This window comes from Budorcas taxicolor, chromosome X, assembly GCF_023091745.1.
Source record: "Budorcas taxicolor isolate Tak-1 chromosome X, Takin1.1, whole genome shotgun sequence".
NCBI lineage: Eukaryota > Metazoa > Chordata > Mammalia > Artiodactyla > Bovidae > Budorcas > Budorcas taxicolor.
Window position 1 is genome coordinate 131,208,974 of NC_068935.1, and position 14,138 is coordinate 131,223,111.

At 43.9% G+C, this 14,138-nt stretch overlaps 2 protein-coding genes across 2 annotated transcripts in view; one reads left to right on the forward strand and one right to left on the reverse strand.

Moving 5' to 3' along the window:
- The window catches only part of LOC128069669 (epidermal growth factor-like protein 6), a 220,378-nt gene that overhangs the window by 163,257 nt on the left and 42,983 nt on the right, over positions 1–14,138 (reverse strand). The gene's annotated exons all lie outside the window — the stretch shown is intronic.
- EGFL6 (EGF like domain multiple 6) overlaps positions 1–14,138 on the forward strand; it is a 53,773-nt gene that overhangs the window by 32,319 nt on the left and 7,316 nt on the right. The window contains exons 5-9 of the mRNA XM_052663247.1: positions 505–624; positions 2,218–2,352; positions 4,857–4,979; positions 11,277–11,588; positions 13,546–13,626. Of these exons, the coding sequence (XP_052519207.1) occupies positions 505–624; positions 2,218–2,352; positions 4,857–4,979; positions 11,277–11,588; positions 13,546–13,626 (771 nt within the window). The remainder of the gene's footprint in view (positions 1–504; positions 625–2,217; positions 2,353–4,856; positions 4,980–11,276; positions 11,589–13,545; positions 13,627–14,138) is intronic.

The window sequence follows — 14,138 nt, forward strand, 5'->3', positions numbered from 1 at the left end:
TTTGGGTAGCTGATCAGCCTTATCTGCTGCGTGTTTTAATACACACACCTACAAGACAAGGTTTTGTGACTTGAGTGACTCTCACGGAGGCTAGATATGAATGGAGAGATGGGTAGAGTTGGCATTTTTTTACCCTATTTATTCAAATGAATCATCTCCATCAGAGGTTGCATTTCAGCCAATAGTAGAGACCAGTCAGGTGATGTAAAGGAGGTTATATAGGAAGAGAGAGAGATGCCGTCTTTGGTGACTTAGGGGTGCATGCTCTGCCTAAAGACAGTCAGGTGCAATTCACTGGCCAACAGAATCAACCATGGGGCCACCAAGACACCACCCCTGCACAGGTTCCATTTGGATCTCCATCTGGGACTCAGATGATGAAGCTTATCCTCTGATACCATTCCACGTGTTACATTTCATGTCTCAGGGGTCAGGGATCGTTCCTTAGTGAGCATTTTTTTATCATCTCCTGGGGAAAAGGCTAACCCGTGCCTATTTTTGCAGACTCTTGGACGTGTGCCGTGACCAACTGCCAGTACGGCTGTAAAGACACGGAAGAGGGGCCACGCTGTCTGTGTCCATCTCCGGGCCTCCGCTTGGCCCACAATGGAAGAGCTTGTCTAGGTAGAGTGTCCGGAGTTACCTCCTCCCCTGACTTCTCCCTTTACTCCATTCCTCCTTTTTCATCCATCACAACCTACTTGTGGACTGGACATCGAAAGTTCCTGAAATGACAGATTTATGTCCATTTCCATGACAACATTTATAGCACGTATGTTCCAGACACACTTTGCCGTGCTAGAGAAAACACTTCTCTATAATTTGTTGGGTTCCCTGACGCCATAATAGAAAAAGATATAAGTAATTTTATTTTTGTATATTTACCCTGCACTTTTTACTTCATCTACCAAGTGGTATATACTCGTAGTGTATTTAACTATATTGTACCAAAGATAGATAATATTATGGCAAAGTTAACACATAGCGTTAATATGGGATGTCAAACCAAACAGAATGTTGAAAGAGTTCTTAATCTTTTTTGATGGAAGCAAGCAAATAGCACTATGATTTAATATTCTAACTTCTGGACTACAACAGAAATATTTTTCAGCTGAGCTGGTTGGTGTTTATTTACCGTAAATGTACATAACTTGATAAACCACATTTAGAAAGCTCACCCAAATAGATCCCAAATCAGTTAACCACTTTAATAAGAAGTCTGTATAAATTAAGATTTTGGTTCTGCTCTTTGAGAGGAGGCAAATATTTAATTCAATTCATAGGGTTTCGTGCTCTTCAGTAAAATCAGATTTATGTCAAGGCTAATTCTTGACCAAACAAATCCAAGTGTTCACCCACCTCTTTGATCTGTCGAGTGCCATTTGTATTGGAGGAGCAACTTGATGTATATGAAAGTGATCCCTGAAAAATAATTTTGGTCAATCCAACACTTACTCGTTAATTATATCAAGAATGCAAAAAGAACAACAAGTCAGCACCAAATTTCTTGTTTAACCACTGTTCCAAAACGATGGTTCCAAATTTACTTGATTTGACATCTGAAAGTTAAGGCAAAGTCTGAGTCTTAACGGTTTGGTCAGCATAGCTGTCAGCCCCTCTGTGATGTGACTTTCCATGGTAGCAAAGGAAGGAAGCCTCTTGTCTCCTAAGTTGCATCATGGCTTCATTCCACTTGACCCACCATTTATGTATCACTACATTCTTTAAAAACCGTGTTTCTAGGCTTTGGAGCAATATGACAGGATTTGGAGGCAGTTGCTAATGAAATAATTCTTTTGAAAAATACAAGCTTTGAATTTTTGTGTATTAGGTTTGCCATGCAATATCCATAGCTGGAAGAATATTAATTCCTTCAGCAAAACGGAGTGTCTGTGTACCAAGTGCCAGCCATATGTTCCCTGCCCCAGAAAAGGCAGGGCCTAATGAGAGAGAAAATGTGACTAGAAGTAATGCCATTACAGCAAGATAATACCTCTAAAATAAGCTGTACAAAGGGATAGAAATCCAGTGAAAGTGCCTCGGGGATCCAGAACTCTTCCCGGAGGATAGGAAGTTGGTAGCAGAATAATCAGAGTTTTCCAGTGAAGAAACCACGTGTGTGTGTGCATGCTGTGTGCTCTGGGTGCGGGCACGAGAGTGTGTTGGAGGGAGGGTGCTTTCTTGGTGTGTCTGACGTGTCCTGGTTCTCCATCCTAGACATCGATGAATGTGTCTCTGATAAAGCCTTCTGTCCCTACAATCGAAGATGTGTGAACACATTTGGAAGCTACTATTGCAAATGTCATGTTGGTTTCGAACTGAAATATATCAGTGGCCAGTACGATTGTGTAGGTAAGAAACCTAGAGGCTTTCTTACAGATATTTCTACATCCGTTCAGTCTATTAGTTGAGCCATCTACTGTACTGACCATCTTAACAACACAGAGAAAGTTATATTTTTTAAATTTTTGTCATTTGGAACTCTGATGACATGAATTACATGAAGCCAGGTTCATCAAAGTTTAAAGTAAAGAATCACAGTCTCTGTAGCTCTATTATGGAGATAAATAGCTTGAGATGATTTTTGTGGGTTTTTTGAAAAAAATTGATCGGTTTCGTTCTGTTTATATTTTTGGTTCTATCTCCAGGTATAGCTAAAAGTGCTGTTACTTCAGTTGTGTCAGACTCTTTGTGACCCTGTGGACCGTAGGCCTCCAGGCTCCTCTGTCCACGGGATTCTCCAGGCAAAAATACTGGCGTGGGTTGCCATTTCCCCCTCCAGAAGTTCTTCCCAACCCAGGGATCGAACCCTCATCTCTTACGTCTCCTGCATTGGCAGGTGGCTTCTTTACCACTAGCACCACCTGGGAAGCCCTAAAAATGAGGACAGTGAAGCATATTTACATTTGATAAAAGGAGGAATAACAAGTCCTGCTTAATCTTGGCCTCAGTGGCCCTTGCCTAAGTCTCCCTCAGGAGTGGCTTTTGAAAATGAATGAAGGAGGTGCAGTGTTCTCTTTCCTCGCTCCTCCTTCAACCCTTCCATGGTTCCAGCTCTGCGTCCCCTAAAATGTTCGCTTTCTGGGGTCCTCAAGGTCACTCTATGATAAGACTGGGGTATCACTCAGCTCTCGGCCCGATACGGGTGAAATCAGAAATCCTGTCCCCTAGGGAAGGAATTCCAAGTCTCAATGAGCAAGTGAAGTGGGGTATTTGGGGAGCCCTTGTACTGCTTCCCATTGCCCTCGATAGAGCATGGATGGGGCTGGCCCTGCAGGCATCTCGGCCCCCAGGAGATTCCTGTTTACATAACGTGCACATGACACACATGTGTGCGTAACACGGAAAGCTGACAGCAGCAGGGAAAGTAGGGTTTCTTTCCACCCTAAGCTCAGAGCTGACCAGGACGTGTCCTGTGTAATCGTGTTGGGGCAATATCCATTCCTGGGTTTTGAACACATCATATGAAGCCTCCATAGCTCTTCCCTCAAGCCTAAAGGCCATCCTAACCCGGCTTGTAACATCTCCACTTCTTGTGAGCTGGGATCCTCCAAGATGCTCCAGAACCCACCATCTCTGGGGTCCATCTCCAGGCTGTGTCACAGAGTTGGAGCCTGTTTCCTGAGACGTAGAGGGAGATGCCACAGGACAGGGTGGGAGTCCACACACGGAGCTGTCAAAGGAAGCAAATCTTTGTGATTTAAGAAGTGTTTGGGCTTCCCTGGTGGCTCAGAGGTTAAAGCGTCTGCCTCCAATGCGGGAGACCTGGGTTCGATCCCTGGGTCGGGAAGATCTCCCTGGAGAAGAAAATGGTAACCCACTCCAGTATTCTTGCCTTGAGAATCCTATGAACAGAGGAGCTTGGCAGGCTACAGTCCACGGGGTCGCAAAGAGTCAAACACAACTGATCGACTTCACTTCAGTTCACTTCCCTTTAGATCAGCACCTGAGCCCCGTTGTGGCTGAGTTAAAAACAATAGCCTAGGGGACCTCCCTGATGGTCCGGTGGTTAAGACTCTGCACTTCACCTGCAGGGTGGCACAGATCCGATCCCTGATCAGGGATCAGGTAGCTAGGATCCCACATGCCATGTGGCACGGCCATAGAGAAATTAATTAATTAAGCAGACAAACAATAGCCTGTTTTGCGTGCATATTCTCCAGGCAAGAATACTGGAGTGGCTTGCCATTTCCTTCTCCAGGGATCTTCCCGACCCAAGAATCCAACCCATGTCTCCTGCGTTGGCAGGTGGGTTCTTTACCACAAGCGCCCATGGGAAGCCCTCGAGGAGTATAGAAAAAAAGCGGGAGGGAACAGAAGACCAAGGAAGCTGTCACATGGGTGGAATTCAGTAAACTTTCTGAGTCTAAACCCAACAGATGAGCTCAGACTGGCCTAACCCCTGCTCCTGGCAGCCTGTGAACAAAAGGTTCACATTTTTCAGATGATGTCAGTGCTTCCTAGCCCGTCTTGTTCTTTGAGGGCTAGAGTCCCAAGCCCTTCCATGTATAGAATTTACTTTCTGATATTGTTATTTAGTGGTAAGTTTGGCCGATGACAATGTTAAGCAATCAAGCCCAAACAACTTAGAGATGTCAGGAGCGTTGATAAGCAGGAGAGGAGGTTGCTGTGGGGGTGGTGAGCTGCAGACACCCTCCCTCCATACCGGGCAGCAAGCAAAGCCAGGGCTTTGGGCCAAGGCGCCAGGCATGCTCAGTGCTTCTCAGTTCCCCGGCCACACAGGGTTGGCTGGCTGGGTGGAGTGGTTGGCCCTGGAGTTGCTCAGGTTCAGGGGATAGCCTTTCAGCAAGTGCTGTTACCACAAGATGATTCATGGCGACTGTTCACATTTTCAGATATAAATGAATGTGCTGCGACTACCCACACGTGCAGCCTCCATGCCAATTGCCTCAATACCCAAGGATCCTTCAAGTGCAAGTGCAAGCAGGGGTATAAAGGCAGCGGACTGCAGTGCGCCCGTGAGTACACGCGGTCTCCGCATCTTCGCTCTTCCCCATAAAGCATTTGCTCCTTGTCTCCTCCCTCCCTTCCTTCTCCCTGCTCCTTCCCCTCTGGTGTGTTGGGAGCTGAAGGGGAGCAGGAAGCCTGCATATGGTGTTTGGAAACTTAACTCCGCCTCCGACTGGCCTTCTCAGCTAATCAGACCACACCTCCAGTTGTCACAGAGGTTGTAGGCACTGCACTTAGAGCACCGCAGGGATTCTGAAGGGTCTTCTGCTCACGACATGTTTTCAAATACTGAAAATAAAATTTGAGGACGATGACACTGAGCAAATGTATCAGTCAGGAGAGGCTCGGTATGGGGCGATACCAAACAGTCCTGAAGAGTCAGTGGCTTAGAACCGGAGAAGGTTTTTAACCATGTGAGTCAGGACTTTTTTCAGAACGTATAACTGAAAAAAAAGTACAGTGAAGCGAACCTCCCTTTGTCATCCTCCTCAAGCCTCTGTTCACTTTTCCTTTTGATGTAGAGTCAAGTCCCATGGTTTCTGCTGATGAATTCTTTAATGCTCAGCTGGTAAACTCTGATACACTCAATGTACAACAAGAAAACATCACTGCTGTCAAAAGCTGCAACAATAATCACAGTTTCTTTTGCCACTTGTGCTACACCCAGAGAGAGTCGTCAGGGCGTTTCTTGTCCACACTGTCACTTAGGCTGGCAGAGGTCCCACTGTCTTATGGTACCATGGTGTCAATCCGAGGCTGAGGGTTCATCACAGCAGTTAAAGAAGTGTGGACAATCATGATTAAGCTTGGAAGCAGGGGAGAAAATATATCTAATCCTGTCATGCATCCTGAAAGAGAAGAAAACTAGGAATCACGGTGAGCACCCGGAATATCTTCCAAGACCAGCCAGCAAAGATTACAGGTCGGTCACGTGCCTGGCCAACCGTGTTCCACTCTGTTTAGTCACCTGGCTTATCCTTTGATCATGTCCCTTTGAGCACTGGCTCATTGTGTGCCAAGACTTGTCGGCCACCCTGACTCTACTCTCTCATAGATGCCTTAGGAGCATAGCCACATATTCCAATACATATGGCTGTAAGTCGTCCCTTGACCATAACCCATCCTGTACCCCCACCTGGCTGATACTCCTGATGACAACAGAGCCGAACTCAGTGATGGCAAAAATGAACAGTCCACACACCATGATGGACTCTGAGCACCACACTCATAAAAGATTCATCATACCCCAGCGGCACTGGATGAGATGATGTACACAGGAGTATAAGCAAAGGAGATGAGTCTGGAATTCACATTCTGCGAAAAACTTCCAAAAGAACTGGGCGGCGTTTAACCTGGAAAAAAAGGAAAAAAAAGGTGCGGAGAAGCAGGCATAGTGCCTGTCAATATTTTGAGGAACGTAAAGAGAAAAAGCCAAGTCACTGGAAAAGACCCTGATGCTGGGAAAGATTAAAGGCAGGAAGAGAAGGGGACGACAGAGAACGAGGTGGAGAGACGGCATCCCCGGCTCAATGGACACGAGTTTGAGCAAACTCCAGGAGTTGGTGGTGGACAGCGAGGCCTGGTGTGCTGCAGTCCATTGGGTCACAAAGAGTCGGCCATGACTGAGCGACTGAACAGCAACAAAAGTAAAAGTGCTTTCCCATAGCCGAAGTAGGCCATGGGGGGAACTGCATTCTCTCTGACAAATTTCCCCATCAGCGATCTCAGAGTGAAGAGAATCTGTGGAGTGGGGACCATGGCCTCCAGGAGGGACCTCCTTGGGTTGGAGATGGGATTCAGCGACCCCTCAGTGTCCAGCAGCTTGCTGCTGTGGTTTCCGTCCCTCTGTGTAGACGTGCCCATGTTGTCCTTCTGAAACTGTATGCAAAGAAAGGCTGAGAGACTGGCTTCCTGTGCAGGGATGTACATGGGTAGGTGGGATGGCGGGAAAGATGCCATAATTTTGAAAGACCTGCAGAGAAGGGACGGAATCAGTAAACCTTCCACACAGGATCAGTGGTCAAGGGCTCCTTCACGCCACCAACTTTGCCCATGTCAATTCTGGCCTCGCCGGTCTCAGGTCGTCTGGTTGACAGCCCAGCTTAGGGCTAGGAAGGCCTAAATTTGAATCCTAGCTGTACCCCATACTTCCTGTGGTCTTTCGCCAGGTGCTTCACCTCTCTAAACTCAGTGTTTCTATCTGAAATGGGCCCCGTGGTGGCCCTTTAGCGAGTGCTCAGAAGGGGCCAGGCCACCATCCCTCGGAGATCCCTGACTCCAGTGAGGTTATTGAAGTATAGTTTGTGTACAATGTTGTTAGTTGCAAGTGTACAGCAAAGTGACTCTGATATATATGTGTGTGTGTGTATATATATATGTATAGTAGTGAGTATATGTTAACCCCAGCCTCCTAATTTATCCACCCCTCCACCTTTCCCCTTTGATAACCATAGATTCGTTTTTGAAATATGAGAGTTTGTTTCTGTTTTGTAAATAAGGTCATTTGTATCACTTTTTAAAATTAGATTCCAAGTATAAGTACTATCATATGAAATTGTCTTCCCCTACCTGACTGACCTCACTTCGTATGATCATCTCTTGGTCCATCCATGTTGCTGCAAATGGCCTTGTTGTGTCTTTTTTGTGGCTGAGTAGTTTTCCATTGTATATATGTACCACCTCTTCTTTACGCACCCCTCTGTTGATGGGCATTCAGCCTGTTTTCATATCTTGGCTGTTGTAAATAGTGCTAGGAGCTTAGCAGTGCATGTATATTTTTAAATGACAGTTTCTCTGGATATATGCCCAGGAGTGGGATTGCTGGATCATATGGTAGTTCTGTTTGTAGTTCTTAAAGTGCTCTCCATACTGTTCTCCACAGTGGCTGTATCAATTGACATTCCCACCAACAGAATAGGAGGCTTCCCTTCCCTCTACACCCTCTCCAGCACTTACTGTTTGTGGACTTTTTGATGATGGCCATTCTGGCTGGTGTGAGCTGATACCTCGTTGTAGTTTTGATTACATTTCTCTGATAATTAGTGATGTTGAGCATCTTCCCATGTGGTTTTTGGCCATCTGTATGTCTTCTTTGAAGAAATGTCCATTTTCCTGATTGGCTTGTTTTTCTGACATAGAGTTGCAGGAGCTGTTTATTATTTTGGTCAACCTAAACATTTCTTATGTGAAGAAAACTTTTTTTTCCCTTTGGTCATCCAACTCTAAGCTTATTTAGGGGAGCAGTTTAAAACAGATTTTTCTTGATTCTTGAAAACCTCAAACTTATCACAATATTCTGTTTGATATCTGAAAAATCATTCATTTTGTTACTATCCATTCTGCGCCAGAATCATTTCTCTAGTCTTTTGCCAAAATGTTTATTTATAAGAGAAAACTATCTTCAGACCACTCAATATGTTATTTGCCCAGTCCTTTTCCATTCTGCTTTGATTGATGCTCTGTAAAATAAACAGCCATGTCTTTTTTGAGAATTGATCTTAACGTCTTAACACACACTGCTTAAAGGATGGCTGAAATCCACCCTTACATGCAAAGAAAAGTCATAGAAAAATGAGAGAATCACATCTAATTAGTGTTCAGCATTATAAAATGCTGTGTTGTAAAATACATTTGTATCTGTGTGAACTGCTTGTATATAATAAGAAAGCAGCTTTTATTATGAGTGTATTGCTTTTGAAAAAGTCCAGACCCTAGATGGCAGTACAGAAGAGGAGTTAGTCAATTATCCTTATGCACCATCTGTATCCAAAGGACAGTGCGACCTGAATGTGGATGTGTGTATTTTTTTACTGTTCTTATACGTGTGTGTATGTGTTAGTCTCTCAGTCATATCTGGCTCTTGGCAACCCCATAGACTGTAGCCCACCAGGCTCCTCTGTCCATGGAATTCTCCAGACAAGAATACTGGAGTGAGTAGCCATTCTCTTCTCTAGGGGATCTTCCCAACCCAGGGATCAAACCCGGGTCTCCTGCACTGCAGGCAGATTCTTTACCATCTGAGCCACCAGGGAATATGTGGGTAGTCATAAGGCACCATTAGATAATTTGGTCTTAGTTTGACAGCAGCTATACATCATTCTAAGGAAATCAAAACTCTAGTACTACCCAACTTTGTTAGTAACAGTCAATTTAAGAAAGGACACTGTGTCATTTAGTTACCAAGAGTCAAATTACCTTGGCTTGATTCCTGGCTCCCTAGCCTACTGCCTCTGCTCTGAGAGCAAACTAACCTTTTAGGATCTCAGTTTCTCTCTTCAAAATAGTGCATGCATGCATGCTAAGTTGCTTCGGTCATATCCGACTCTTTGCGACACTATGGACTATAGCCTGCCAGGCTCTTCTGTCCATGGGATTCTCCAGGCAACTGGAGCGGGTTGTCATGCTCTTCTCCAGGGTATCTTCCCAGCCCAGGGATTGAACCTGTGTCTCTTATGTCTCCTGGGAAGCCCATAATAGTGTCTGACCCTTAATACTGTTTTGGCTATTACATGAAATAATCCATACATAATAAATAAACACCCACGTGTAGGGCTTAACTCCAGCCCAGAATGGATTAAATGCTCTACAGCCATGCACTCATAGGAGGAGTAATAGTGACAATGGCTTCTTTACCAAAATTCGATGATGGTTCCCATTGGAAAGCAGCTTCTTTAGTCATTGAAAATATGCTTTAATCATTAGATGTTCACATTTTACAGAGCATATTCAAGAATATAGGTGTGAGTACAACGAGGCCATTCCAATACTTTTTCCTTCAATGATAGCATAAGCAGAAGAGGTATGATCTGGAAAAGAATTTAACTTAGTAGAAGATTTTCGACATTCTGGTGATGAATTCTAAAAATAATAGTAAACACAGGCCCAATATATGTTGAGCACTGATCTTAGTATTGACATGTATTCACCCATTTCACCCTCATAAATGTCTTCCTTTTATCCTAGCTGTGTTTTAAAGTCAGCAGGGCACTTATTGATTTATTTGGCTGTGTCAGATCTTAGTTGCAGCATACAGAATCTTTCATTGCAGTGCACGGGGTCTCTAGTTGTGGCACGTGGGCTTAGCTGCTCCATAGCATGTGGGAATTGTAGTTCCCCAACCAGGGATTGTGCTATATAGTAGGGTCCTTATTGATTATTTTATATATAGTAGTAGTGTGTGTCTGTTAATCCCAAACTCCTATTTTCTCTCTCCCTCCCTTTCCCCTTTAGTAATCATAAATTTGCTTTCTATGTCTGTCAGTATATTACAAAGATGCATTTTATTTATTTTTTTAGGTTCTATTTTTCAAAATATAAATTTATTTATTTTAATTGGAGGTTAATTACTTTACAATATTGTATTGGTTTTGCCATACATCAACATGAATCTGCCACAGGTATATCCATGTTCCCCATCCTGAACCCCCCTCCCTCCTCCCTCCCGATACCATCCCTCTGGGTCGTCCCAGTGCACCAGCCCCAAGCATCCTGTATCATGCATCGAACCTGGCCTGGCGATTCGTTTCATATATGATATTATACATGTTTCAATGCCATTCTGCCAAATCATCCCACCCTCTCCCTCTCCCACAGAGTCCAAAAGACTGTTCTATACATCTGTGTCTCTTTTGCTGTCTTACATACAGGGTTATCGTTACCACAAAGATGCATTTTAAAAACGAATTTAATTTAGTGGTGAGAAATATGAAATGAATGTAAAACTAAATATAGATGCCTCTCTGTGAATAATCAATAAGTAAAATCATTTAGCTTTTGATACTAGTTGGTTGAGGTGAAGAAATTCAAAGATATGTATACACTGAATCAAAATCACCATTTTTGTAGGTCACAAATGGCTCATTATTGGCAATGTACATATGGTTTAACATAATGCTAGCTATAATTTTTTAACGTCACATTTAAACAAATACAGGGCTCCCTGGGCAGCAGCAGCTTTGACAGATACCAATGTGAAAGCGGAAATATTAGAGAATTCTGGAAAATTCATCACGTTGTGATCTGTAACCCAGCTTGGTAGGAGCAGGTATTGCATCATCATAATTTATGAAGCAAAAGGAAGGTTTGTCTTTGAACGATTAAGGTAGTTAAGATCCTGCTGTAACCATTGGAACCACTTAAACCAGATGCAAATGCGGTTCTTTCTAAAATACCAGATGATTGAGCCTCATATGTGTTGATTCTGGAAGCATTCATTGACTGCACTTTGACATTTTTTAAATGCTCCATTTTTGTGAGAGATCTGATTATTGGTCAATGTGGAACTTCTCTTTTACTGTTGGTTTTAGTTATCCCCGAAAATTCTGTGAAAGAATTCCTCAGAGCATCTGGTACCATCAAGGACAGAATTAAGAAGTTGCTTGCTCACAAGAATAGCATGAGAAAGAAGGTAAAAATGAAAAACATCGCAGAACCCAGAGGGACGCCCACCCCAAAGGTTGACTCCGAGCCCTTCAGCTCTGAAGAGAGCATTTCCAGAGATGGGAACCCTCACAGAGAGAAGAAGAGGAATGAAAACGGAAAGAAAGAAAGGCTGGAGGATGAGAACAGAGATGAGAACCATGTGGAGCAGGAGCAAAGCCTTCGTGGAGATGTATTTTGTGAGTATCAGTTATGACTTTTGTTAATTTATGCATCTCATGAAAAGTGAATTGTAGTTTTCCCTGGCAAATGACAGGAAAGAGGAAGATGCCGTAACTAAGATGGTGAAGTGAAGTGTGACAGTTGGTCGCTCAGTCGTGTCCAGCTCTTTACCACCCCAAGGACTGTAGTCCACGGGGCTCCTCTGCCCGTGGAATGAGTAGCCAATCCCTACTCCAGGGAATCTTCCCAACCCCGGATCGAACCCAGGTCTCCCACATTGCAGGCAGATTCTTTACTGCCTGAGCCGCCAGGGAAGCCTAAGTAAGATGGGGTCAGCTTTAAATCTTAAGAAGCAGGGTTCTCTATACGGTCTGGAAACTAACATCTTCTGCAGAACAAAATCACATTTGCTGCTGTGGGATGCACAGAAGGTCAGTCCTTTCCACTTACCTGGGAGGTGTCCTATTTGATGCAGCCCCTCCTTCTGCTCCTGACCAAGGAGACCTGCTTGTCCTGCCAGCTCAGTCATCTGGCTGCCCAGCTCTGGGTGCAGTGCACCCCTAAACCCCAGAGAGATTCCCCCCACCCAGGTAGATTTGCTGAGCTCTACCTTTTTCCTTCTTGAAGGCACTTTTTACAGGCACACTCAGTGAAAGGAGAATGTCAGAGTTGTGTGGTTATAATTTTAAAAGGTAAAATAGAGGAACATTCTATATAGAGCTTAAGCTTCAGCTTTCTACGTGAGCTGGAGAATCACCATTGTCACTGGTGACTGTGCAGAGCCATCATCAGCCTCGGGCCCTGCAGGGGGATTTGCATGTTGACCCAGACTGGGGCTTTCCCTTCCATTCTCACCAGGCATCCGTTGCTCCCTCTCTATTTTGCCTTGTCTGTGCTTGCCCCATTGTTGTTGTTCAGTTGCTCAGTAGTGTCCAACTCTTTGCGACCCCATGGCCTGCAGCATGCCAGGCTTCCCTGTCCTTCACCATCTCCTGGAGCCTACTCAAACTCATGTCCATTGATTCAGTGATACCATCCAGCCGTTTCATCCTCTGTTGTCCCCTTCTCCTCCTGCCTTCAATCTTTCCCAGCATCAAGGTCTTTTCTAAGGAGTCAGTTCTTCCCATAAGGTGGCCAAAGTATTGGAGCTTCAGCTTCAGCATCAATCCTTCCAATGACTATTCAGGATTGATTTCCTTTAGGATTGACTGGTTTGATCACGTTGCAGACCAAGGGACTCTCAAGAATCTTCTCCAACACCACAGCTTTAAAGCATTAGTTCTTCAGTGCTCAGCCTTCTTTATGGTCCAACCCTTACATCTATATATAACTACTGGAAAAACCATAATTTTGACTCTATGGATCTTTGTCTCCAAAGTCATGTCTCTGCTTTTTAATATGCTGTGTTTAGGTTAGCTAGGTGATGCCTAATGGGGTCCACTGGGGGTACCTTTCAAAAAAGATGTTCTAGATGTGGAAACTGGCACCGATATGAATGCTTTGGAAATGTTAGGGAAACACTGCTGTAACCTCCTCTGTAAGTAGAACACAGCTGTCCCTTGGTATCCCCGGGGGATTGGTCCCAGGAACCCCTGCAGACACAAAAATCCATGGATGCTCAAGTTTTATATAAAATGGTGCAGTATTCATACATAACCTAAACACATCCTCCCCTATACTTTAAGTAGTCTCTAGATTACTTAAAAGACCTAGTACAATGTAAATACTGTGTAAATGGTTTCCTGGTATGCAAGGCAAATTCAACTTTTGCTCTTTGGAACTTTCTGGATTTTTAAAAAAATACATTTTCAACCTGTCATTGGTTGAATCTGTGGATGTGGAGCCCATGGTTACAAATAGCCAGCTATGTATGATAAGCCATATATGATAAACCCTCTTCATTCATTGATTCATACCTTCTTAGTATGTGGGGCTTTAGGGATTTTTTTTTACTGATCGAGTGTTCATTGTTAGCCTCTAAGGTGAATGAAGCGAGTGAAGTTGATCTGGTTCTGATGCAAAGAAAAACTACATCATCCCATCTGAAACACAAAGGTGAGTAACATATATTAGGAGTGAGTATATTTTAGGAGTACTAGCACTCGAAAAGAATATTGAAGAATGGAAGCAAGCATTACCTGGCATCTTTTAATTTTAGAAGTTAGACAGAAATAAAATATCTTTTCTGGAATAGGGGAAATACGGGTTAAGAAGAAAGGAAAGTGAGAGAAGAGGCTGTGTGTTTGTACTGGCTTAGATATATGTAAATGGACAGCCTGGATTCCAATCTAGTTTAGGAGTCAGGTCTAGTTCCAGCCCTCAGTGTTTGGAGGACCTGGTCAAGTCACTTATGACTCTCAGTTTTACTTTCTTGAAAATGGGCATGATTGGAGAATTTTTGTGGCAGCCACATCAAATGATGTAATGTACGTGAAAATGCTTTGCAAATCATTAATGCGTCAACAACCAGTTGCTGCCCCTTATCTCTTCAGCTTTTCCGCTTTCTTTGCCCTTCCTTTATTCCTTAGTATAAACTGCAAAAGCCCCGCATTCCAAGCCAGAGCCTG